The sequence below is a fragment of the Pongo pygmaeus genome, chromosome 20 (assembly GCF_028885625.2).
Source record: "Pongo pygmaeus isolate AG05252 chromosome 20, NHGRI_mPonPyg2-v2.0_pri, whole genome shotgun sequence".
Taxonomy (NCBI): Eukaryota; Metazoa; Chordata; class Mammalia; order Primates; family Hominidae; genus Pongo; species Pongo pygmaeus.
In genome coordinates, this window is record NC_072393.2 from 613,624 (window position 1) to 639,145 (window position 25,522).

The following is a 25,522-nucleotide window of genomic DNA, read 5'->3' on the forward strand; positions in this document are numbered from 1 at the left end:
ATTGTAGGCATGAGGCACTGTGCCTGGCCTGCACGTAATTTTTAAAGCCCTACAACATTTAAATAAGGGGGCACCTGGAAACATAACTGTTGGTAACTCAGTCAGATTCATTCATTCAGTAGCTATTTCCTGAGTGAAATGACGCCAGGGAGCCAGTTCACGGTGATTCAGTTTGGGGCGGAGCAGGAGAGGTGACCAAATTTGGTGAACACTAACCCCCAGTTAAACAGGAATTTCAGGCAGGGCGCAGTGGCTCACGCCTGTAATCCCAGCACTTTGGGAGGCCGAGGTGGGCGGATCACGAGGTCAGGAGATCGAGACCATCCTGGCTAACACGGTGAAACCCCGTCTCTACTAAAAATACAAAAAATTAGCCAGGCGTGATGGCGGGTGCCTATAGTCCCAGCTACTCAGGAGGCTGAGGCAGGAGAATGGCGTGAACCCGGGAGACGGAGCTTGCAGTGAGCTGAGATTGCGCCACCGCATTCCAGCCTGGGCAACAGAGTGAGACTCCATCTCAAAAAAATCAAAAATTAAAAAAAAAAACCCAGGAATTTCAAATAAACAACAACTGCTTTATTTTTTTAAAAATTTTTTTTTAAGACATGGTTTCACTCTGTCGCCCCAGGCTCGGGTGCAGTGGTTCCATCACGGCTTATTGAGGCTTCAATCTCCTGGGCTCAAGTGATCCTCCTGCCTCAGCCTCCCAAGTAGCTGGGACCACAGGCATGAACCACTACGCCCAGCTTTTTTTTTTCTTTTTGAGATGGAGTTTCGCTCTTGTTGCCCACCCTGGAGTGCAGTGGCACAATCTCGGCTCACTGCACCCTCCGCCTCCCAGGTTCAAGTGATTCTCGTGCCTCAGCCTCCCGAGTAGCTGGGATTATAGGCATGCGCTACCACGCCCGGCTAATTTTGTATTTTTAGTAGAGACAGGGTTTCTCCATGTTGGTCAGGCTGGTCTCCAACTCCCAACCTCACGTGATCCGCCCCCTTCGGCCTCCCAAAGTGCTGGAGTTACAGGCATGAGCCACCGCGCCTGGCCACCCAGCTAATTTTTAAGATTTTTGTAGAGATGAGGTCTCGCCCTGTTGCCCAGGCTGGTCTTGAACTCCCAGACTCAACTGATCCTCCTGCCTGGGTCTCCCATGGTGCTGGGGCGTGAGCTGCTGCGTCCGGCCTGCCTGAGCATCTTTGCATCCTTTGGTCCGCAGGAGCTACAGAGGGTTCCAGAGGAGGAGACAGTTTAGGAGGCGGTGGAGCAGGAGTGGTGGGGAGGATGCGGGCCAGGAACATCTGGGCATCACGTAGTCCTCTGAGTTGAGACGCGGTCCAGTCTCCGCGCTGCCATATGGCCTCCGTTTCCTCATCTGTATCTCGGGGCCCCAACGTCCCTGGCTCTTAGGGAGATTTTGAGGACCCCTGGGGTAACCGCGCAAGGACCTTGGGAAGCCGGGTGCAGGGACAGCAGAGCTTCAGGGCCTCAGGCCTCCTCTCAGCACCCCCATGCCCTGCCTGCCTCACCCACCCCACTGTACCTGTGTGAGGCAGGAGCTCATGACAGCCAGCTTGTGACAGTAGTCTGAGGGGCAGATGCCCCCAAACCTAGTGATGCAAAGCCCACCCCGGCTCACGTGGTCAGGAACTGACGGGACCAGCGGGCGCCCTGTCCCCACTCCACGCGTCCAGGCCTCAGCCGGGTCACCAGAACCACGGGAGCTGGGGTCACCTAGAGGCATCTTCACTCACGAGTCGGGCACTGGGTGACTCTGATCTCCCGGCTCCTGAAGCTGCCCTCGAGCCTGCGTCCCAAAATGCGTGGGCATCCCCGCCAGCGCTCCCGTCTCCTCCCCGCCCACCCGCCGCATGCCGGCACCCATCGCCAGCGCTCCCGTCTCCTCCCCACCCACCGCGGGCCCGCTCCCCTCGCCAGAGCTCCCGTCTCCTCCCCGCCCACCCGCCGCGGGCCCGCACCCCTCGCCAGAGCTCCCGTCTCCTCCCCACCCACCCGCTGCGGGCCCGCTCCCCTCGCCAGCGCTCCTGCACTCTGGTCTCTGCAGAGCCACATGGAAACGCCGCAGACACCCGGACAAAAGCCACCCCCGTGGCGCCCGGGCCCCCAACCACCCGCCAGGGCCCACTGTGTTCTGTCACTCGCTTTGGACACCCCTGGCATCCACTAGGCGCCCCCCACATGCTCAGTGACTGGGGGAGATGGAGGCCCACACACTCCTGAGCTCGAGAGGAGGTCGCAGGAGTGGGGCCAGGGGCTGCCCTAGGGTCTGACCCTCAGAGGATGGCCACGGGGGCGGTGAGACGGGGCTCGGTGTCCCAGCAGAGCTTGCAGTCTGCGGCCACGGGCAGGTGGGCCTTAAAGCGGGGAGTCTGCGGCTGTGGACAAGCGGGCCTTAAAGAGGGGGTGCCTCGGCCAGGTGATGGGGTGCTTGAGCTCCCGCCTCGAGAGCCGGCACTGGGCACTCACCCCACCCTCGCTGCCCTCCCCGGAGCTGCAGAAAGGAGGCATCCATCAGCACACAGCAGGGGCGCCACTGTGCTGGGAAGGCTTCCCGCTGCGGGGATGCAGCCTAATTGGAAGAACCGTTTGCTGGAGGCAGAAGGCGGGACCCCTGGGGACAGCAGCAGAAACAGCAGAAACTTGGCCCAGGGGCTAAGCAGCCTCCAGCAGAGCGCGGCTGGAGAAACGCAACAGGGACAGAGCCAGACAGACACACAGAAACAGCACACAGAGACGCAGAGACAGAGACTGGACACAGAGAAGTGCAGATACCAGAGACACACAGAGACAAGGAGAGCACGCAGAGACAGTAGAGACGCAGACACCACACTGAGACAGGCAGATGCCAGAGACACGCAGACACACGTAGACAGTATATAGATAGGCAGACACAACACACTGAGGCGCAGATGCCTGGGCAGAAGCCACCCTGACGATGGCCGCCCCATCCTACCCACCGGCCTGCTGTGTCCTGTCCCCACTGCTCACTTTGGACACCCCTGGACCTGGCACCCACTAGGTGCCCCATAAATGCTGAATGATTTAAAGACAGGCCAAGAGGACACAGGCTCCTGGGCACCACATCGAGGTCATGGGTGGGGTCGGGGACACTGACGGCAGGGACGCGGGCCTGGGCGCAGAGGGCGTTTATTGGACCTGCTCTTCCCAGCCGCAGCTTGTCCAGGTTCAGCACTCTCCGCGGGTGAGGCAAGGAAACCGAGGCAGATGCCCGAGCCGGGTCACCGCAAGGTCAGCCTGGACCCCCGGCCGTCACGGATGGTCCTCTGGATGCGCACGATCCAGGGATCTGGGGGTCCTGGGAGGGCGGTATGTGGACCGCGGGCTCAGCTGGACAAACGCAGGGGCTTCTTCAGCAGCTCTGTTGGTCACACAGGCGTCCGGCCCGCGGGCTGAGGTTAACCGCGCCGAGGAGCGTCTAGGGCGAGTGGTGGCTCTCACAGCAGCCGGGCTCAGGGGCGGCTGAGGGTTGAACCAGCGCAGCAGCCGGGCTCAGGGGTAGCTGAGGGGCAGCTGGGCTCAGGGGGGGCTCAGGGGTAGCTGAGGGGCACCCGCCACCAGAGCCCGCCGCACAGGCAGTTCTTGATCCAGCGCTGCTCCCACTGCTTCACCGCCGTGGTCCTGTTGGGCGACTTGAGCATGGTGACACAGCCGCACCTGTGGGGAGGCAGGCACTGAGCGGGCTCCCACTGCCGGGCGGGCCTCCCTCTGCCCCCCACTTTTGCTTCCAGGCGGGCCTCCCTCTGCCCGCCGTCCCTCACGCCTGCCCCCCCGTCCCCACTTGCCACAGGGCCTCTGCCCGCCGTCCCTCTTGCCTGCTCCCTCCCCCTGTCCCCCACCTGCCACAGGGCCTCTGCCCGCCGTCCCTCTTGCCTGCTCCCCACGTCCCACCTGCCACAGGGCCGCTGCCTGTGCTTCTCCTCTCATCAGGAATGCCACTCCCTGAACTAGCCCCGCCACACCAAGTTAACTGCTCCACATGCTGGGACGTGCTCCCTCCACCACCCTTGACCGTCTGGAGCGCTGGCTGGGGGCTGGAATCAGCTGGGCCATCCCCAGCGGCACAGCTCTGGGAGTCAGTGGTTCCGGGAGCCCCTCACCTGGTGCAGGCTTTGCATTCCTCTGTGGGGCAGGCGCCAAGGTGCAGCCTCCGCAGGTGGTCGATCTTGGGCTGGCCTGGGGCCCTGGCGGGAGAAGGGAGAGAGGAGAGCGTGAGGGAGGCCTGGGCACCATGAGGCCAGGTTCCGGCAGGGGCATCTGTCCACAGGCGGGGGTGGAGGGGGTGGCTGGCCTCACACCATCTGCCAGGTGGGCCCAGGTGTCTGTGAACAGTGAGGTGGGAGGTGCGGGACCATCTGAAACAGGCCCAGTAAAGGGGGCAGGACCCCCCACACAGGAGGAGGGTCGGTCTCCCAGGTGACCGGGGAGCCTGAGGCTCAGAGACCCAGTAAAGGGGATGGGGCCCACAAAGGGATGAGGGTCGGTCCGCCAGGTGCCCGGAGAGCCTGAGGTGTAGAGAAGGTACTTGTGACGCTCCCATTTGAGGCTGGACAGAAGCGGGTACGTGGGGACTTCCACACCACCTCTGCCCAGACACCCGGCCTGGAGGCGCCAGGACCTCTGAAAGACAAGATTCTGGTGGCAAAAGCTGCCCTCGGTGGCGGGTGGGGGCCTGGGTCTGGGTAGGGGTGGGCCGGCTTATTCTGCTCTCGTTAAATATTTGAAATTTTCTCAGTTTATAAGCCTCTGACATAACCGTCCTCTCTTTCCATCAAGTCTTCCTGAAACCCAAACCCTCATGCGTGACTCATTAGGAGGCCCCTCCCACGGTGAGCATGAGGAAGAAAATGCTGGTGGTCCTAGAGCCAAGCCGGGGCGCCTTCCCCGGAGGTCCCAGAGCCAAGCCGGGGCGCCTTCCCCGGAGGTCCCAGAGCCAAGTTGGGGCGCCTTCCCTGGAGCAGGGCTGCTGGAGGCTCACTTCATTTTCTTCCTTTTGCTCATCTGTTTTCTCTAAAATTCCAGCCATGAGTGATCAGCGGCTCAGAGGGTTTGCATGTGCTCCTTGTCAAACATGTGTCTGAAACGGGCTGGGTGTCTGACAGGCCTCGGTTCAAATCCTAACTCGGCCACTTCCTGACCGTGTGACCCCAGATGAGTGGGGTGACAAGGTCCCGCCCTTTCCAGGCTGGGTTTCCTCACCGTGAAATGGGGTGACAAGGTCCCACCTCACAGGGCTGCTGGGTGGCCGGGGTCAGCTCAGCAGGCTTGGGTTGCCCAAACCCTGCACGTTCCAGAGAAAGGCCAGCCCTGGGCCCTGCAAGGTGACCTCTTACCCCCGGGAGATCCTCCTGATGAGGTGTCTGTGCTCAGTGGGGCCCTGGGCCATGCTACGGCATCTCCCTCCATCAACAGAGGGATTTATGGCGAGGCCTGACATCCAGAGGGGCCAGAGACTAAGGGCAGAGACTAGGGCAGGGCGCCCTGTATAGCAAGGCCAGCACACAATCAGTAAACACCAAGGCAAGGCCGGCGCGGTGGCTCACGCCTGTAATCCCAGCACTTTGGGAGGGCGAGGCAGGTGGATCACCTGAGGTCAGGAGTTCAAGACCAGCCTGGCCAACATGGCAAAACCCCGTCTATACCAAAAATACAAAAAATACCTGGGTGCGGTGGCTCATGCCTGTAATCCCAGCTACTCGGAAGGCTGAGGTAGGAGAATCATTTGAACCCAGGAGGCAGAGGTTGCAGTGAGCCAAGATGGTACTACTGCACTCCAGCCTGGGCGACAGAGTGAGACCCTGTCGGGGAGAGAGGAAAAAAAAAAAAAAAAAAGCGAGAGGGTGAATGGAAGGACCAGGTGCCCGAGTAGGGGATGGTTCATGACACAGCAGAGGACACCACTAGGGGATGGAGTTAGGGGCACCTGGAAGGAAGCAGCAGTCATAGCCGTGTGGATTCAGGGGTCCTGGGGCAGGGCACGAGGGAGGGAGTCGGGTGGATTCGGGGGGACCCGGGCAGGACATGGAGGGAGGGAGCCGTGTGGATTCGGGGGGTCCCGGGCAGGACATGGAGGGAGGGAGCCGGGTGGATTCGGGGGTCCCGGGGCAGGACATGGAGGGAGGGAGCCGGGTGGATTCAGGGGGTCCCGGAGCAGGACATGGAGGGAGGGAGCCATGTGGATTCGGGGGTCCCGGGCAGGACATGGAGGGAGCCGGGTGGATTCAGGGGGGACCCGGGGCAGGACATGGAGGGAGGGAGCCGGGTGGATTCGGGGGTCCCGGGCAGGACATGGAGGGAGGGAGCCGGGTGGATTCAGGGGGTCCCGGGGCAGGACATGGAGGGAGGGAGCCATGTGGATTCGGGGGTCCCGGGCAGGACATGGAGGGAGCCGTGTGGATTCGGGGGTCCCGGGGCAGGACATGGAGGGAGGGAGCCGTGTGGATTCGGGGGACCCGGGGCAGGACATGAAGGGAGGGAGCCGTGTGGATTCGAGGGTCCCGGGCAGGACATGGAGGGAAGGAGCCGTGTGGATTCGGGGGTCCTGGGGCAGGACATGGAGGGAGCCGTGTGGATTCGGGGGTCCTGGGGCAGGACATGGAGGGAGGGAGCTGTGTGGATTCAGGGGGTCCCGGGAAGGACATGGAGGGAGCCATGTGGATTCGGGGGTCCCGGGGCAGGACATGGAGGGAGCCGTGTGGATTCGGGGGTCCCGGGGCAGGACATGGAGGGAGGGAGCCGTGTGGATTCAGGGGGTCCCGGGCAGGACATGGAGGGAGCCGTGTGGATTCGGGGGTCCCGGGGCAGGACACAGAGGAAGGAGCCCTGTGTTTGGGGACCAATGCAGGGACACACGCACCTGGCGAGGCCGTCGAGCTGCAGGGTGGCAGCACTGCCAGGCAGCGTGGGCGCCCGGCCGAACTGCAGACGAAGGGGCTGCTTGGGCTGCAGGCGGCTGACCAGGCCGTCACTGGCGGGCAGCCAGTCCAGGCTGGGGATAAGCAGCTGGCTGGGCAGCAGGCAGCACTCATCCACCAGCGCCTCGTCCGGCTCGCTAGCTGGGCCCTCATCACGACCTGCAGAGAGAGGTGGCCGAGGTCTCAGCACCCCTGAGCCTGGGGCACCGCCCGGCCACCCGGGACGTGCTGGGAGCCCCTCCAGCTCAGGAGCACCAGGTCAGGGCCCTGGCTCTGCATGCCTGGCTGGGTGACCCTGGGGTTCTCTCCCCCTCTCTGGCCACAGTCATGAGACTCCCTCATTCACTTAAAAAGTATGTGGGAAGCACTGTGCCTTTTCCAGACACCGGGATGTAAGAATGACGCAGCCCACCCTCCTCACATACACACAACCCGACAACGAGAGACAGCAAACAGGTGCCTGGGAGTGGCTGCCATCCCAAAAGCACTCACACCGAGCATGGACCTGTGCTGGGAACTGGAGAAATGGCAGAGATCAAAGCAGAGCCATTGCCACCTGCAGGGACTTATGTTCTGGCAGGGGGCTCAGGCAGGGCTTGTGTTTTGGTGGAGAGACGGGAGAGGGGAGAGGGGAGAGGGGAGAGGGGAGAGGGGAGAGGGGAGAGGGGAGCGGCAGGCCGGGGGCCTCACAGCAGATCCAGAGCTTGGTGAGCAGGCGGAAGAGCAGGGACATGCTGTCCTGGGTATCCGAGGTGGCCGTGTACACGGGCAGGCAGCTGGGCTTCAGAAGGCCCCAGATGCGGATGACCACCATCAGTTCCCGAAGCATGCCCAGCGAGGTGCCGTCCCGCAGGAAGCTGTGGCCCGGCCTCAGCAGGGAGCCCTGCTGGAAAGAGGCATCGGTGTGGCTGGGGTGGGGGGGGGAGGTGCAGATGGTGATGGGATGAAGTCTCTTGGGGTGGAACCCCAACCGGGGGGCAATGGACAGGGTCTGGGACGTTTGTGGTGATCAGGACTGGGGTGCTCCTGGCACGGAGTGGGTGGATGCCAAAGACTCTGCTCAGAGCCCTGCAGGGCCCAGGACAGCCCCATTTGGAGAGTCGTCCCATCCCTGAGAGTCCACAAGACTAAGAGAAGGCTCTGGCTGAGACCAACGTCCCCACCTGCACGTGGAGGAGCAGCCACCCCCTCCTACAGCTGAATGCCCCTGGTGGCTGTACTGGGAGACAAGAGGACCAGGGAAGGGAGGCCCCGGGGGTGGCCCCTGGCAGCCTAAAGCCCCACAGAAAGCAGAGGGACTTCAAACCGTCCCTGATGGGCACGGGGGAAGCAGGTCCACAGGGCAGGATGAAGCCGGGGGAAAGAAATCACAGCTGGGGCAGGGCTGAGGTGGTTTTGAGGCAGGGGCAGGGGCAGGGGCAGGGGCAGGGGCCCAGGCGAGGGGCGGGGCCCAGGCGAGGGGCAGGGGCCCAGGCGAGGGGCGGGGCCCAGGCGAGGGGCGGGGCCCAGGCGAGGGGCGGGGCCCAGGCGAGGGGCGGGGCCTTAGGGGAAAGCGCGGCGCACCTGGTTGGGTAGGCTGGCCAGCAGGTACAGCACGAAGTCGCCTACCCACTGCAAGAGCTGCTGCAGCGCCTGCAGTGTATTCATGTCCAGCACAAATTCCTCTGTCTTGAGGTTGATCATGACCTTATCAATGTCTGCAAGGAGACGTGGGTTAGGTCAGCTCGGGCCTCTTGTACACACGGGGTAACCTAACTGCACCCCTCGGTCCTTCGACCTGCACCGAGTGCCCACCCAGTGGGCACCCACTGGGACACAAGGGCACCCACACCGGGAACGAGAAGGGAGCGATGGCGTTGCCGGACAGAGAGGAACTGGGAGCCCACTGCCTGCCCATCCGGGGGCCGCTGTGCTCAGCACCAACCAGCTTCCCTCGGCCTGCAGGCCTTGGCGCGGGCAGGTCCCCATGCCAGGGTCATCAGTGCTCAGGCCCGGCCCGCTGATGCACATCTGCCCCCTGCTCCGAGGTAAACTCTGTGAACACAGGGGCATGTCCACACCATGCAGCTGCAGCCACCCCCGCCCGGCAGCTGGCGCCAGTTACACACCCAGCAGATGCTTCTTGGATGACGACTAGGGTGGTCCCACAGAAATAACCATGACTGTACACATGGCTCCCAGCTACCAGGAGTGCCACGTGCCCACAGTCAACTGGGTACTCCAGACAAACGATAACCCTAAATTTTTTTTTTTTTTTTTGAGACGGAGTCTCACTCTGTTGCCCAGGCTGGAGTGCAGTGGCACGATCTCAGCTCACTGCAAGCTCTGCCTCCCGGGTTCACGCCATTCTCCTGCCTCAGCCTCCCGAGTAGCTGGGACTACAGGTGCCTGCCACCACGCCCGGCTAATTTTTGTATTTTTAGTAGCGCTGGGGTTTCACCGTATTAGCCAGGATGGTCTCGATCTCCTGACCTCGTGATCAGCCCGCCTCGGCCTCCCAAAGTGCTGGGATTACACGCATGAGCCGCCGCGCCCGGCAACCCTAATTTTTAAAAGAAACAGCCTGCCAGGCACAGCGGCTCACACCTGTAATCCCAGCGCTTTGGGAGGCCGAGGAGAGTGGGACACCACGTGCTGGGTGAGCCTGGGCAAGCTGCTTAGTCTCTCTACCTCAGTCCCCTTATGGCAAAACGGAAGAAGGAGTGGACCTGCTACACAGGACCCGGGTGCCGGGTCTCGGCCTGGGAGCAGCATCTCAGCCCCCAGGGGTAGAGAGAGGTGGAAGGATGGCTTGAGCTCAGGAGGTCAAGACCAGCCTGGGCAACACAGTGAGACCCTGTTGCTACAAAAAATTAAAAACCGGGTGTGGTGGCGCATGTCTGTAATCCCAGCTACTCCAGAGGCTGAGGCGAGATTGCTTGAGCCTGGAAGGCAGAGGCTGCACTAAACTGGGATTGCGCCACCGTGCTGCAACCTGGATGACACAGTGAAACCCTATCTCTAAAAGGCTGGGTGTGGTGTAATCCCAGCCTTTAGGCTATATCCCAGCACTTTACGAGGCCAAGACGGGCGGATCATTTGAGGTCAGGAGTTTGAGACCAGCCTGGCCAACATGGTGAAACCCTGTCTCTACTAAAAGTACAAAAAATCAGCCGAGCGTGGTGGCACATGCCTGTAATCCCAGGTACTTGGGAGGCTGAGGCAGGAGAATCACTTGAACCAGAGAGGCGGAGGCTGCAGTGAGCTGAGATCGCATCACTGCACTCCAGCCTGGGCGACAGAGTAAGACCCTATCTCAAAAGAGTAAACAAATATTTAAAAACAAAATAAATAGATGAAAGAAGCCTGGAGGCCCCAGGCGCGGAACGGGACCCACCGACGTCGGTGATCTTGGCGCAGATCTCGGTCAGCCGGTCGCCGGGGCTCTTGTCGGGCGTGTTGAGGAAGTGGGGACGCAGCAGCGACTTCAGGGTGGAGCTGATGGCGATGAGAAAGAGCTTGGTGTGGTAGTCGCACACGCGGGTCACCGTGCAGGGCGACAGCTTGCAGAGCGAGGCCTTCATGGCCAGGATCCGGGTGGAGAGGACCTGGGGGCAGGAAGCCAGGTCACCCCAAGGGGCCGGAGCAGAGGCGCCCGCCAAGGCTCCAGCTGGGGAGAAGAGCAGTTCGACTCTGAAACCAGGCGCTCGGTCAGCTGGGCAAGCTGCTTTGCCTCTGCACCTCAGCAACCACATGGCAAAATAGGTGTGGAAGACCAGGCGCACAGGACCAGGTGCTGGGTTCTTAGCGGGGAGCGGCTCTGCCTCCGGTGGGGGCTCCTGGTGATGTCTGGAGACATTTTTAGTTGTCACCACTGGGGGTGCCCCTGCCAAGTAACAAATGGGTGGAGGCTGGGGAGGCTGCTCAACAGGACGCCCCCATCCCAGAGGCTGCTCCAGCCCCCGATGTCCACGGTGCCTGCGGGGAGAGACCCTCGTCTAGCGAGAAAGAATGAATGAGCTGAAGCATTTTGGGAGGCTGAGGTTGGAGGATTCCTGGAGGCTGGGAGTTGGGGAGCCTGTGCGACACAGGACACCCCATCTCTACAAAAAATAGAAACAACTAAAAACAAAAACGAAACGCTTGGCACACAGCAAGGGCCCAGGGAGGGAGACGGCAAGGTCTCGCCATCACTAGTGCTGTCACTGGCTACGGATCCCAGCCACGCTGGGGTTTAGCATCGCAGCTCCCGCCTGGGTCTCTCGCGTTTCTCGGCAGGCTGTGCCGTGAATGGGATTTTTGTCCCATTTTATCTTCGTATTGGTTCTTGGTGACACAGAGGAAAACAACTGAAGTTTAGAGGGCTGGTCCCACGTGCAGCTGCCGGCTGAGCTTGTTAGATCTGAGGTCCTTCACGGACACTCTGGGATTGCAGGCACATGACCACATCACTGCAAGGGACCCTTCTGGCACGCGGGCCTCTGCGTCCGCTCCCTCCTCTCCTTCCAACGGGCGGGCCTCTGTGTGTTCATCTTCTGACCGTGTTGGCTGAGGCCTCACACCACAGGGCCACCGGGTGTGCACCCCGGAACCCATCACATTCTGAGAGGATGGCTTAAAAAGATACTTCCAGACTGGGAACACTGGAGACGGGAGCCATCCGGGGGGAACAGGCCTTACCCGTGGGGCTTAACGTGTTACAGAGGAAACTTCCCAGGTAAGGAAGGAAAGAAAGTGCTTCTCTGAGGTGCAGCTTTCCTGGACGGGTCTCTGGGAGCACACCCCACACGCAGCCTCACCTGCCGCAGGCTACCTGCCCCTCTTGCCCTCCACCTGCCATAGGGCCCCCGACCTACCGCAGGGAAACCCCCCCAGCTGCCACTACAACCCCCACGTCTGCCATGGGGACCTCTACAACTGCTGCAGAGACCTCCTCTACCCTCCAAGGGACCCCCCCCCCTGCTGCTGGCCCCTCACTGACCACAGGGCCCCTGCCTGCCACAGGGACAGCACCACTTGCCATGGGACCCCACCTGCCACGGGCCCCTACCTGCCACGGGGCCCTCACCTGCCACGGGGCCCTCACCTGCCACCGGCCCCCACCTCCACGGGCCCCCACCTGCTGCAGGGCAGCGGTCTGGCGCGTGTACTCCTCGTGCAGCTTCTCCACCAGGCTCTGCACCATGTTGGGCTGCACGTGCAGCAGGATGTCCCACCAGTCATAGCCGGTCACCATGCAGTATTCCAGCAGGAAGAGCAGGTGCCGCAGCGCCAGCCCCACCTCCAGCGGGTGGCCCATGGAGGGTGAGAGGCGGAGCATGCTCAGCTGCCAGAGACAGAGCCCAAGGAGAGCCACGTGAGACAAGGGGCTGCGACCCTAGTCGGGAGGAGCATGGGGCCCTGGGGCTGAGGCACGTGTTGTTGTGGGTGGGGAAGGGACCTGCCGGGCGGCTTCTCTCCAGGGCGGCTCTGGTCCCAGGCTATGAGGGAGGGGTAGTTCTTCACGGAGCCTACTCCGGAGGCCTCAGACCAACCCGTGGGCCAGCAGGCAGCCCATGACTGTGGGTGTGCAGGCCTGTGTGATCCTGTGTGTGTGTGCACACGCCCGTGTGCTGGCCTGTGTGTGTGCATGTGTCTGTACTGTCTGTACCTTTCTGTCAGGGTCATGCACAACGCCTCTGGGAACAGGGATGAAAACCTCCCTGAGCCCCGACTGCACTGGATGCCGAGCCAGGCTTACACTCGTCTCCTTTACCCGAGGAGTCTACCCCGTGAAAGGCAGCTGTCTCAACAGCTCGTAGTTATGAAGCTCCTAATATGTGCCGTGGGCCACCCCAGTGACCTCGCTCAACAAGACGAACCCATCACACAGACGAGGCAGCGTGGGCAGGGGCTGGCGAGGGGCCTGCACCTGTGGTCCCTTCCCCGGGGGGCACCTCCCTCTGGCACCGCACCAGCCCCACCCCCACGTGCCCGGGCAGCTCACCTTGCTCTGGTTGTCAATGCCCACCAGGGCCAGTGAGGTCCAGGAGAGCTGCATGGCCTTAAAGTGCACGGCGGGGCCTGCGGTGCGGGGGCGCTTGATGGCCGGCTCATCCACAGGCCTTGGGGCCGCGGAGCTGTAGAAGACGGCCATGGTCTGCAGTGAGAGCCGGTGCACGATGTGGACACTGCCGTCGTGGAAGGCCAAGGCCAGCCCTGTGGGGCACAGGCACTGCTCAGACATGGGCAGGGCCCAGAACATGCCCACAGCGGGAGGGGCCTCCTGCTCTGCAGGGTGTGGAGAGCTGAGGCTGCCCATCCAGGGGGTCAGCCCCGCAACTGGCATCCAGTGCCCGTGCCCCCAGCCGCTCTTTCTTTAGTTACAAAGACCCTGAGCACCAGGAGAGCAGGAGCCAGCAGCCTTGGCCACACTGCTCTCAGCCCCTCCCAGCTGGGGCCATGTCCTGGCTGACATGACGAAGGCCGGGGGGAGGTGGGGTCCAGAGCCCAAAGCTCATGGAAAAGAGGATATGAAAGGAGTCCCTGCAGTAGAGAGGCTGGAAAATGGAGCATAAACCAAGGGTTTGGAGCAGGGAACTGCATCCCCTCAACCTCTCTGCAGGCTCCGAGGAACAGCCCTGAGCCCCGAGCGGGTTTTGATAAACGCTCTTTCCAGGGAACCAGGGAAGAACGGGAGCTGGGGGAAGGAAGAGCCTGAGCTAGGGCAGACTTGTCCCCACTTTACAGCTGAGCAAACAGGGTAAGCACTGAAGAGTGTGCAGACTCACTCAGGGGCACGGATGCCACGGTTTGAGCTCAGGACCCACATTATGGCTGCTGCAGCGCAGAGAGGACAGATGCCGCCTACCCAGAAAGGAGTTCCGCCCCCAAGTTCCCCATGCTCCCTTGTTGATTTGCAATGACTCTTTACATATTAAAGAGCACTGGATCTGTCTGCCAGCCTCACAGATCCTGAAAGATGAGATCTGCCTCCTAATTGGGAACCCATCGGAACCCAGGAGGCTGAGCTCCCACAACCCCATGCCCTGTGCTCAGGGCCCACCTCCCCTGGTGTGAACTGAGGCCCCACGCGGCCTGTGCTCAGGGCCCGCCTCCCCTGGTGTGAACTGAGGCCCCACGCGGCCTGTGCTCAGGGCCCGCCTCCCCTGGTGTGAACCGAGGCCCCACGCGGCCTGTGCTCAGGGCCCGCCTCCCCTGGTGTGAACTGGGGCCCCACGCGGCCTGTGCTCAGGGCCCGCCTCCCCTGGTGTGAACTGGGGCCCCACGCGGCCTGTGCTCAGGGCCCGCCTCCCCTGGTGTGAACTGAGGCCCCACGCGGCCTGTGCTCAGGGCCCGCCTCCCCTGGTGTGAACTGGGGCCCCACGTGGCTGCCGCTGGCTCCACCGTACCGAGGCCAGGGTAGAACTGTGTGTCGCTGGCCACCTTGAGGTCGGTGTTGGTGAGCGAGATGGGCAGCTTGGGCAGCGCCACGGCCGACACACGGTCCAGATCATTGGTGGCCGACAGGATCCGCCATTTGAGAATCGTGGGCTGTTTGTCGCCAACTGAAAAATCAGGGACAGGAAAACAGGAAGGGAATAGAGTAAAGACAAGCTGAGACAGCTGCAGGAGCCCAGCACGGCCTGGTGTGCAACCCACCCAGGACCCTTCCCAGGTGTCACGCCGCCCTGCTCCCATGCCCGAAGACCAGGCCCGGCCAATCTGAGTGCTCCGTGCCTCGGCCACTCATTGGTTCCAGGATGGGCACGTGACCCAACGTGGGCCCTGGGATTTCATGGAAACCTGTGGGCCGGCACCATCTCACCCCCTTGATGGGACAGACAGTGGGGAGACGGCGCCACCTCAGACCTTCACCCATGCAAACCCTAACACTCACTCGGCCTTAGCCAGCTGAGCCGGGATTCCCACCCCTCCTCATCTACAATTCCAATAAAGCCATGAGGGACAGCTGCAGCCACAGATCTGCTGCCTGGCAGCCCCTGCGTGAAGATGCAGCTCCTCCCAACAGAGCAGAGACTTCTGGGAATCTCGGGCCAAGTGTTAGCAAATGTGACATGGCCGGGCACAGCGGCTCATGCCTGCCATCCCAGGACTTTGGGAAGACAACGCCAGAGGATGGCTTGAGCCCAGGAGTTCAAGACCAGCCTGGACAACACAGCAAGACCCCATTCTCTACAAAAAACACAGTAAACATTAACTGGGTGTGGTGGCACACGCCTGTAGTCCCAGCTACTTAGGAGGCTGAGGTAGGAGGATTGCTCGAGCCCAGGAAAATGAGGCTGCAGTGAGCCAAGATCACGCCACTGCACTCCAGCCTGGGCAACACAGCAAGAGCCTAGCTCAAAAGCAAAAAACAAAAAACAGAGGCCCAGAGAGCATGTGTCGGGGGTCCTGTTCTTGCTGTATGTGGGACACGGAGGGCAGCCAGAGCCGGCCTGCTGGAGCATGTGCGGCCAGCGGACAGGCCACACCACCTCGGCTACTAACCGCAGACACACGGGAACCAGGAGAGCGCAGCTGAGGCAGTCACAGACACAGAAACAGTGCAGGACTGCTGGCCTGAGCCGCTCAGTTTGGGGCTGGCTTGTTACTCGGCTGAAGCTGACTACAACGCAGCTGCTCTGTGCCACCCGCATCATGAGGTCTCCGCCCTGGACGGGCCATCACGGCCACAGAGCCTTTGACCTTCTGCAAACCTGTACAGGGGTCCTGTGAGCAGCATTCCCCGGGGGGAAACTGAGGCCCAGAGAGTGGCTGAGACGCCCGGAGGGCACACAGTGGTCAGGGGTGGCTGGCCCTCGCGGAAGACAGGAAACTCAGCGCCCCAGCGCTGGGCGGAGCAGCTGCCGTGACAACCACACCCCCAGCTAGTGACCAGGGTGCCCTCACAGCCCGATTTACATCCCCTCCTCCATCCAACCGACGGCTGCGGTCAGCATTCCTAAATGACGGGGGACTCGAGGCAGGGAGAGGCTGAGCTGCTAAGTGGGGCAGTGGGTGAAGAGCTGGGCATGGTGGGCACGTGGGGCGGTGGGGGGAGAGATGGGTGCGGCGGGGACCGTGTCCCAGTGACCTCCAGCTGCCGGGGATGTGAGACCTGAGAAAGGCTGTGGCGTGCGTGTGAGACGTGGCTCTCAGGGGCGAGTAAGAGCTAGACCAGCAGGTGGGGATGGCTGCAGGAGACGAGGAGGGGCGTCGGAGCCCAGGACTGCCCAGTGGCTTGGCTGTGGGCGGACGGTGGACACAGACGTGCCCGGCGGGGGTACCGGGCAGTGAAGCTGCGGGTCCGTGCAGCCCTGCCTGCCACACGGGGTGGCGCAAGGTGCTGCCGTAGGAGCCAGCACAGCCCAAACTGCCTGGTGATTCACTACGAACCCCGAGGGAAGGAACGGCAGCGGCCCTCTTCACCTTTACTGCCTCCGCAGCCACAATGGGCAGTTGACGTAACCACCTGCGGGCCCAGGAGCCCTCCGGGCCTCTTGACACGTGCTCATTAGTGGCTTCTGAGGAGCGCCTGCCCCGCCTGCCCACACGTCCGGCCACTCCAGGTCCATTAGTGCTAATCGGCAAATGCCTGTGCTCTCATCTGCTGGGAAAACATCTCCCTTCTCCAGGGCGGAGGCCAGCCTGGAAACCAGGCCCGCAGCTTCCGAGGCTCTGAAAACCAAGCAGCTGTTCTGGCCCCCGGTCATGGCAGGCGGGCAGGCGTCCCTGCTTCGCTCCAGCCCCAGGATTTTGTGCCAGAGGTGGGGGTGACGGGCTTGACTCCATGGGTGTGGGGGGCCCATCAGGCAGACAGAGATGGGAATGGGGCCCCAGAAGAGGCTGCTAGGGTGGGGGTGGTGTGGGGGGCATGTTCTCAGCAGCCTCAGCTGACCTGCTGAACCTTGGCTTCCTCTCCCTGAACCAGGTTCTAGAGAATTCCGTGCACTGCCCCCATCCGGTCTGGCCTGTCCCCTGCTGCCCGACGGCCCCACCCACAAACCCACGCTCCGCAGCCGCCCACACGCCTGCAGCCCCTCACGGTGTCCCTGCTGGGTGGCCTCAGGTGAACAACGACACCTCTCAGCCTCAGCCCCGCACAGGACGGTGGTAGCCGCCGCGGCGGGTGTGGAAGGATGGAGGAGTCTACACACCTAACACACTCAGAATGCTGGCAGGCGCAGGGTCACACCCGAGATCCTAGCACTACTGGAGGTCGAGGAGAGAGGATCGCTTAGGGCTGGGGTTCAGGACCACCCTGGATGACACAGCAAGACCCGCCTCCAAAATAAAAACCAGCTGCCCCTGAGGGCAGGTCCAGGGCCTCCACAGCCGGCGGGAGACTCACCCACGGGGGAGATCTGCTGGAAGATGTTGTTCACAGGGAGCCCCTCCTTGCGCAGGGACCAGCACTCCACGATGCTGCTGGTCTGGCTGGACGCGCACAAAAGCACCTGCGGGGGAGGTGGGGGTGAGGGCAGACCCGGCACTGCTGTGCTGGCCACGCGACCGGAGCCTGAGCCTTGGGACCCTGGGGCTGCACTGCTGGGCCTGTCTCCTCGGCCACGCCTGCCCCTCAGGCCCTCCTGGATTCCAGCCCAGGCCTGCCTGTCCCCAGAGCCCAACGTCCACTCCCAGGAACGCAAACGTCCCCGGATGGCGCCCTCCCATAGGGAGAGCAAAGGGACAGAGGGAACCAAATCAGGGGCTTCGAGGAGTTTGGGACGTTACTGATTCCTAATTACAACGAGAATCCAGGCGACCTGGTGTGGTCGGCTCAACAGTGGCCCCCAGAACATCCCATCCTCAGCCCTAGGACCTCTGGCTGGGCTGCCTCTCACACAGAAGGGACCTGCGGATGGGATTCGGTTCAGGACACTGAGGCGGGAGAGCATGTTGAGGGGGGTCCGGGGGCCCCAGTGTCCTCACAGGGTCCTCAGGGGAGGATGTGGGAGGCTGAGATTCAGAGAGACAGGAAGAGGCTGCGCTGGGGCTATGAAGCGGGAGGAAGGGGCCCCGAGCCGAGGGATTGGGCACCTCCAGATGCTGGGAAAGGCAGAAAATGGGTTCTCCCCTGGAGCCCCCAAGAGGGACCGGCCCTGCCCACACCACGGTTTAGCCCGTGGAGGCCCGCGTGGGTCTCCACCCCCAGGACCCTGAGAAGCAGCGCTTCGTTCCAAGCCTGCCAGCCCACGTGACGGCCCACACCCGTTCACCTGCTCCGACATGTCCCGGGCCAGGAACTTGAGGTGAGTGATGGCGGGGAACTTGTCCTTGCGGTTGAGGTCGGTGGTGCAGCGCATGAACAGGGAGGGCAGGATCTCTGTGTCGATACGGCACTTCTCGCTCACCACGCTCACGCACACCTTGTAGAACTGCACGGGCGACGCGCTGCTGCCATCCGCCGTGGCCACCACGATGTTGCCGCCGCCCGTGAAGGCGATGTCGGCCAGGGCCACGCGGCCGCGCAGCCGGCACAGGCTCTCGGTGGATGTCAGCACCTGCCCACTGGGCTTCAGCAGGGACACAGTGACCAGGCCGCTGACCGTCACTGCGATCCAGCCCTCCATGGGCTTGCCGCCGAACAGCGTGAGCGACGGTGAGAACTTGACTCGGGAGAACTTCTCCCCGAAGCTGGAGGCGCCCGACTGTGGAGAAGGGAGGGAGGGAGGAGGGGCCGCTCAGGCTCACGGGGGCTGCCCCCTGTGACCCCCAGAAACACTCAGAAGAACCACGCAGAAGCCAGGATAGTGTGCACCTGGGTTCAGATCCTGACTCGGCCACCTGAGCCGTGTGGGATGTGGTCCCCTCTGACCCTCCGTCTTCTCATCTGTAAGGTGGAAGGAATGGCACCTTTGCTTTGGAGGACAGTGGGGAGGATTAAATGTGTGTGCAACAGGAGTCACCTCTTTCTGTAAAGGGACAGACACCAGCATGCTCAGTTCTGGGAGGCAGGTGGTCCCTGTTGCAATGACTTGGCTCTAGCTCTGCCGTGCGGCACACAGGCAGCCGGGCAGCTGGTGCCAATGAGCCCCACTCACAAACCCAGGCAGGGGCCTTCAGGCCCTGGGCTACACCGTGCAGACCTGAGCTGTACCACTCAGGAAGTGCTGTGTAAGCACCAGCGGCTGCTGCGGGCACTATTTGATTTCAAATCAAATTTGTCAAGTCATTATTTACATACAGAAACATCCACCCTTCTTTCAACATGAGTCTTTTAAAAGATGGGGTCTTGGCTGCGCGTGGTAGCTCACGCCTATAATTCCAGCACTTTGGGGGGCTGAGGCAGGTGGATCCCCTGAGGTCAGGAGTTCAAGACCAGCCTGGCCAACATAGTAAAAGCCTGTTGCTAATAAAAAATACAAAAAAATTAGCCGGGCATGGTGGCGGGTGCCTATAATCCCAGCTACTCAGGAGGCTCAGGCAGGAGAATTGCTTGAATCCAGGAGGTGGGGATTGCGGTGAGCCGAGATTGCACCATTGCACTCTGGCCTGGGCAACAAGAGCAAAACTTTGTCTCAAAAACAAAAAACAAAACAAAAACAAGACAAATGTCTCTATGTTGTGAAAAAATGCGAATAAGAGAAAAATGTATCATACGTATCATACGGCTCCATTCTAAGTTACAAGTTAAAAAAACACTTCTTATAGCAAGAAGCAGGTCCAGAAGTCCAGGCAGCAAGCCAGGCCTGGTGCTGAGGGGTTGCCATGGCGATGACTCTTCTGGTGTCCACACCACACGTCTGTGCGGGTCGTAGGCTGGCATGTCTGAGAGTTAAAGGAGCACATGTGCCTTTTATTAATACAATTAAAAAACAAAAATTTGGCCGGGCGCGGTGGCTCACGCCTGTAATCTCAGCACTTTGGGAGGCCGAGGCGGGTGGATCACAAGGTCAGGAGTTCGAGACCAGCCTGGCCAAGATAGTGAAACCCCGTCTCCACTAAAAATACAAAAATTAGCCGGGCGCGGTGGTACGTGCCTGTAATCCCAGCTACTCGGGAGGCTGAGGCAGGAGAATCACTTGAACCCGGGAGGTGGAGGTTGCAGTGAGCCGAGATCGTACCACTGCACTCTAGCCTGGGTGACAGAACAAGACTCTGTCTCAAAAAAAATGTATTTGGTTATTTTAAAAAGCGAGGCTCTGACTCTGGCCACAGCGGGGATGCACCTTGAGGACATTACGCTCAGTAAGAGACGCCAGACACAGAAGGCTACGCAGTGTGTGATCCTGTTTCTATGAAATGTCCGGGACAGGCCCATCCACAGAGACAACTGGGTCCCGGGGGCTAGGGTGGGGGATGGATCAGGGTGACGCAGGATGGGGACTGGGTTTCCTTTTGGGGTGATGAGAATGGACTGAAGCTGGGCGCAGTGACTCACGCCTGTCATCTCAGCACTTTGGGAGACCAAGGCAGGCAGATCACCTGAGGTCAGGAGTTCAAGACCACCCTGACCAACATGGAGAAACCCGGTCCTTACTAAAAATACAAAAAAGCAGCCGGGCGTGGGGGCAGGCGCCTGTAATCCCAGCTACTCAGGAGGCTGAGGCAGGAGAATCGCTTGAGCCCGGGAGGGAGAGACTGCAGTGAGCCGAGACTGCGCCACTGCACTCCAGCCTAGGCAACAGAGCAAGACCCTGTCTCAAAAAACAAACAAAAAAGATAAAGGTCTGGCCGGGCTCGTCGGCTCACACCTCTAATCCCAGCACTTTGAGAGGCTGAGGCAGACGGATCACCTGAGGTCAGAAGTTCGAGACCAGCCTGGCCAATGTGATGAAACCCTGTCTCTACTAAAAAATTACAAAAATTAGCCAGGCATGGTGGTGGGTGCCTGTAATCCCAGCTACTCAGGAAGCTGAGGCAGGAGAATCACTTGAACCCAGGAGGCAGAGGTTGCTGTGAGCCGAGATCGCACCACTGCACTCCAGCCTGGGGGATAGAGCGAGACTCTGTCTCAAAAAAAAAAAAAAAGATAAAGGTCTGAGGTTAGCTATGGTGGTGGCCGCACAACATGGCGAGTGTATACGAAACCTCTGGACTGTCTGGGCTGCGCACTCTCAGTGGGTGAGTTCTAAGGTCTGTGAACTCCCTCCCGACTAAACTGTTACCAAAACCAGGAAACACAGACAAACAGGGACCGCAGGGTGGGGAGTACCCCCCGGAGGGCCCCCGTGGCACGAAGCCGGTGCTGCGTGCACTGTGGCCACGCGCCGACAATGGCAGTCCCTGGGGAGAGACTCAGGAAGGGTCGAGAAAAAGATCTTGTCCACTGCATCCCTCCAGGAGGGCCTCCTAGTTCCTGGAAGAGCCCCAGCGCAAGCAGACGCACAGAGGCACGAAGCTGGGGTGGCTGTGGGGCCTTTGCCAGGAACATCACCGAGATCCCGCCGTCAGTGAGGAAACTGACACACAGACGTGTGGAGTCAGAGCCTGAACCCAGGTGTCCCCCACCAACCCTGGCCACGTCTACTCTTAACTGTGGGGCTGAATCACAGGTAGCACAGAGAGGGGCTCTAGGATGTTACTAAATCAGAGGATGGGCTGCATTCAGAAGACAGCAGCCACCAGTTATACAAGCAGCTAGCTAAGGACAGTAGCATCCAGTGAAAGAGATAACTCACTGAGAACGGCCACCCTCAGTTAAATGAGGGGCCACTGAACACGCAGGTGCTAAAGACAGCCGGACTGCAGGTGGGAGCCAAGTGCAAGGTCCAAAAACCAGGGGATGCTGGTGATGGAGAGGAGGAGAGAGGCTGGCGGGTGGCCGGGTAGGGTGACATTTCATCTGCCTCACCCACTCACTCGGGGAGGACACTCACCTTCTCCACGTGCAGGGCCAGCTTCACACCGTTGTGTAGCCAGGACAGGGCCACAATGGGGTCCCCTTCCACTAGGCTGCCCACCGAGCTCTCCCAGCTGTTAGCCAGGTGGTCCGCCATGCTCCAGCACTTGATCTGCCCATCAGCATCTGCTGACAGGAGCCGGGAGCCTGAGGGCAAGAAGTTATCGTTGCGAACCTTCCAGGGATGGGCAGAGCACTGCACTGCAGGACGGCACAGCGCCTGGGGGAAGCCAGCCCAGTGGAGAGGTCTCGGCCCAGGTAGGGCACAGCAGCAGGTGGCACAAGGCGCACTCCAGAGACACCTTGAGACACCCTGAACAAGAACGATTCAGGCCACTATGGTAAGAGCAGCAGGTACAAAGCTGCAGACCAGGGGCTCCAGATCCAGCGCCGGACTCCAGACTGACCAGAGAAACACAGGGCACCCCTGCTCCGGGATCCGGGGTCGCCACCCTCGGCCACGTGGGACCGGCGCCTCACCTGACTGGTCCCACTCCAGGCAGGTGATGGCCTCGCGGTGCTCTGAGGGGATGGAGTGCAGGTCCCAGGGGTGCTCTGTGTCCAGAATGTGGATCCTGCGGGTCAGGTCTGTGGGGACGGGGCATGGTCAGCACAGCCTGGCGGCGATGACGATGACCCCAGGCAGGCTCCAGGGAAGCCAGTGCGTGTCCCACCCCAGGGAGGTCACAGAGCTGCTGTCAGCCGAGTCGACAGCTCAGGGAACAGGTTGTCTCCCCGCAGGAACAGAGCAGGCCCGTGAGGCGCCACAACCGTGTCTTTAAAACCAGATTAGAAGAAAATGACTCCAAAACGTGAACAGTGGGAGCCTCTCCACAGCAGGTAATAGGTGGGTTTTTTTCACCCCGATTGGATTCCAATTTTCTGTAGTTTTCTAATTTTCTCTAGTGACCACGTATTATGAGTGCCTATTACTCGAACAATGGAGAGAAGACAGGCACAGCCACCACGCACCTTTCAAAAACCAAACAGTGACACACACCGTCTGGAAAACTGGGGCACCTATCTCCAACAAGCCTCCGTCAACCACTGCCCCAGCCCGATTCGATCCCGCACACGGGGTGATCTCATGTCTCCCAGCACCAGGTTTGGGGGGCACTGAATCCACCCTCTGTACCCCCAGGAGGCTGAGGCTCTCACACAAGTTAGAGACGAGGGCCGGGGTGAGTGAAAGCTGGCCTGAGAGACCGAGTCCCCGCAAGGCAGTGTGCCGGGCACCTGGGGAACAGGGCGGGGCACCGTGCGGCCGGGAGGGGAAGCAGGTGGGAGGGGGGACGCACCCTGGTCATCACTGCGCAGGTCCATGGTGAAGGCGATGAGATTTCGGCAGGACCAGGCACAGGCCAGGGGCACCGATGGGCAGTGGGTGCTCTTGGACCATTTCTCCCACTCACAGACGTAGGCCAAGTCCATCATCCCACCTGCCGCTGGCCGCCGCAAGTCACACATGAGGGCAGTCGCCAGCTCCTGCGGGACGGAGGTGTGGTGGGATGTCTATGAGTCACACATGAGGGCAGTCGCCAGCTCCTGCGGGACGGAGGTGTGGTGGGATGTCTGTGAGTCACACATGAGGGCAGTTGCCAGCTCCTGCGGGAGGGAAGTGTGGTGGGACGTCTATGTTGGCTGAGCACCCAGGGCATGTGGAGTGCCAGGCCATAAGTGGGAAAACAATGGAGGCCCGAGGTGGAGGGAACAGTGGATGCAAAGGCCCGGAGGTCAGACAGAGGCTGGGGCCGAGGGGGAACATGGAGAGGTCAGGGCCAGACCTGGGTCTGTGGGCTTCTACTCTTAGCAAGGTGGGAGCCCGGGAGGGCTGGGACCTATTTGGGTTTCACCAGGACCCCTCTGGCTGTCTAGGGAACAGACCATGGGGGCCTAGGACACAGCCAGGAGACGCGGCGGAGTGTCTGCGCTGGCCCAGGTGAGTGATGATGGGGGCAACAAACGGACGCTGGGTCTCTCCCGAAGGAAGAGCCCGCAGACAGGCAAGCGGTGGGGTGGCTCCCTGTGGCCGAGGCGAGGGCTGAGTGTGACGGGGAACACCTGTGGCCGAGGCGAGGGCTGAGTGTGACGGGGAACACCTGTGGCCGAGGCGAGGGCTGAGCGTGACGGGGAACACCTGTGGCCGAGGCGGGGCTGAGTGTGACGGGGAACACCTGTGGCCGAGGCGGGGCAGGCGTGCTGGGGCTGAGTGTGACGGGGAACACCTGTGGCCGAGGCGGGGCAGGCGTGCTGGGGCTGAGTGTGACAGGGAACACCTGTGGCCTAGGCGGGGCTGAGTGACAGGGAACACCTGTGGCCGAGGCGGGGCAGGCGTGCTGGGGCTGAGTGTGACAGGGAACACCTGTGGCTGAGGCGGGGCTGAGTGTGACGGGGAACACCTGTGGCTGAGGCGGGGCTGAGTGTGACGGGGAACACCTGTGGCCGAGGCGGGGCAGGCGTGCTGGGGCTGAGTGTGACAGGGAACACCTGTGGCCTAGGCGGGGCTGAGTGACAGGGAACACCTGTGGCCTAGGCGGGGCTGAGTGACAGGGAACACCTGTGGCCGAGACGGGGTTGAGTGTGACGGGGAACACCTGTGGCCGAGGTGGGGGCTGAGTGTCACAGGGAACAGAGGGAGCACCTCCTCGAGGCTTTCTAAGCGCTTGGCATCTGGACGGGCTGTTTCGCTTCACAGAGGCAAAAGCCCAGCGAGCCTAGAATCACCCCGAACCCGGTTCTCCTCAAACCCTCACCCCGGCTCCCTACTTCTTCAGGGCCTGCTCCAGACCCCCAAGGCTCCGCCACAAGCCTCTAAAAGTCTTTCAGCCCCGCCCCTGACCCCCTTTGCTTCCCACACTTCATTTCACCCCTTGAGCCCACGGCCTCACCCTAAATTCTCAGGCTTCACCGTAGGGGTCCCATGTACTCTCCACGTCCAGCCTCCAACGCCCTTAGCTCTCCAGGCCCAACCCCTAAAACTCCCCAGTCCCAAGACTCCACCCCGGGGACCCCATGTACTCTCCAGGCCCTTCCCCTATTGCCCCCAAACACGAGGCTTCATCCCAGGGACCCCATAGCCTCTCCAGGCCCCGCCCCTATAACCCCTAATCTCCAGGGTCCAGCCGAGGGACCCCCCGCTACCCTCTCCAGACCCCTATAGCTCCGCAGTCCCCAGTCTCCACCCTAGGGACCCTATTCCCTCTCCGGGCCCCGCACCGATAACCCCGCAGTCTCCAGGCCCTGCCTCTACAGCCCCTCAGTCCCCAGGCTCCACCCCGGCGACCCCAAAACCACTCCAGGCCCCGCCCCCTGTCCCACCAAGCGCATTCAGCTCCGCCCCAAACTCTCCTTAGGCCCCGCCCCGAACCCAGCCCCGCGGGCCTCAGGCCTCCCCCGAGTTTCCGCCGCAAACCCGGAGCCCCGAGCCCCGCGCTCTAGGCCGCCTACCCAGCAGCCTTTGCTCCCGGCCACGCCCCCTGACCCCGCAGGCCCCGCCACGGCTGCGCCGCTTTCCCTCGGGTCCATGGACACAGTCAGGGGTCCGTCCGCCCTCGCCGGGCCCCCGAAGCCCCGCGCTCACCTGGTCGGCCCGTGCGCCAAGCCCAGCGGGCATCAGCGGTGCGATCTTCCCTAGCGCCTCGGCTCCGGCGCCGCCATCTTCCCCGATAACAACCAGTCGCCTGAGGCGTGCGGCCGCCTCCCAAAGACTTCTGGGAGGGCGGTGCGGCTCAGGCTCCGCCCCGCTTCCGTGTCTATTTGCATACGAGC

General features: G+C 61.7%; 1 protein-coding gene across 8 annotated transcripts; it reads right to left on the reverse strand.

Annotated features, from left to right (window-relative positions):
* Nucleotides 1-561: 561 nt before the first annotated feature.
* On the reverse strand, nt 562-25,489 carry MED16 (mediator complex subunit 16). Of its 8 annotated transcripts, none has more exons than XR_008497427.2 (16): nt 25,335-25,473; nt 23,053-23,239; nt 22,235-22,342; nt 21,732-21,901; nt 18,129-18,560; nt 17,261-17,366; nt 14,319-14,474; nt 12,914-13,125; nt 12,047-12,253; nt 10,325-10,535; nt 8,512-8,645; nt 7,639-7,834; nt 6,891-7,107; nt 4,135-4,218; nt 3,173-3,691; nt 562-1,217 (listed from the first exon to the last, which is right to left on the reverse strand). XR_008497427.2 is itself a non-coding variant. In XM_063658281.1 (16 exons), exons 1-16 carry the CDS (start codon nt 25,365-25,367, stop codon nt 3,287-3,289), a joined length of 2,700 nt encoding a protein of 899 aa, XP_063514351.1. In that variant the 5' UTR covers nt 25,368-25,473; the 3' UTR covers nt 3,148-3,286. The 8 variants fall into 8 exon arrangements, 6 of the variants coding, with proteins under 6 accessions (XP_063514351.1, XP_054329526.1, XP_054329525.1 ...); XR_008497429.2 differs by lacking the exon at nt 562-1,217 and adding an exon at nt 2,056-2,391 and having other exon boundaries at nt 7,639-7,831; XM_063658281.1 differs by lacking the exon at nt 562-1,217 and having other exon boundaries at nt 3,148-3,452; nt 3,608-3,691; nt 7,639-7,831.
* Nucleotides 25,490-25,522: the final 33 nt, after the last annotated feature.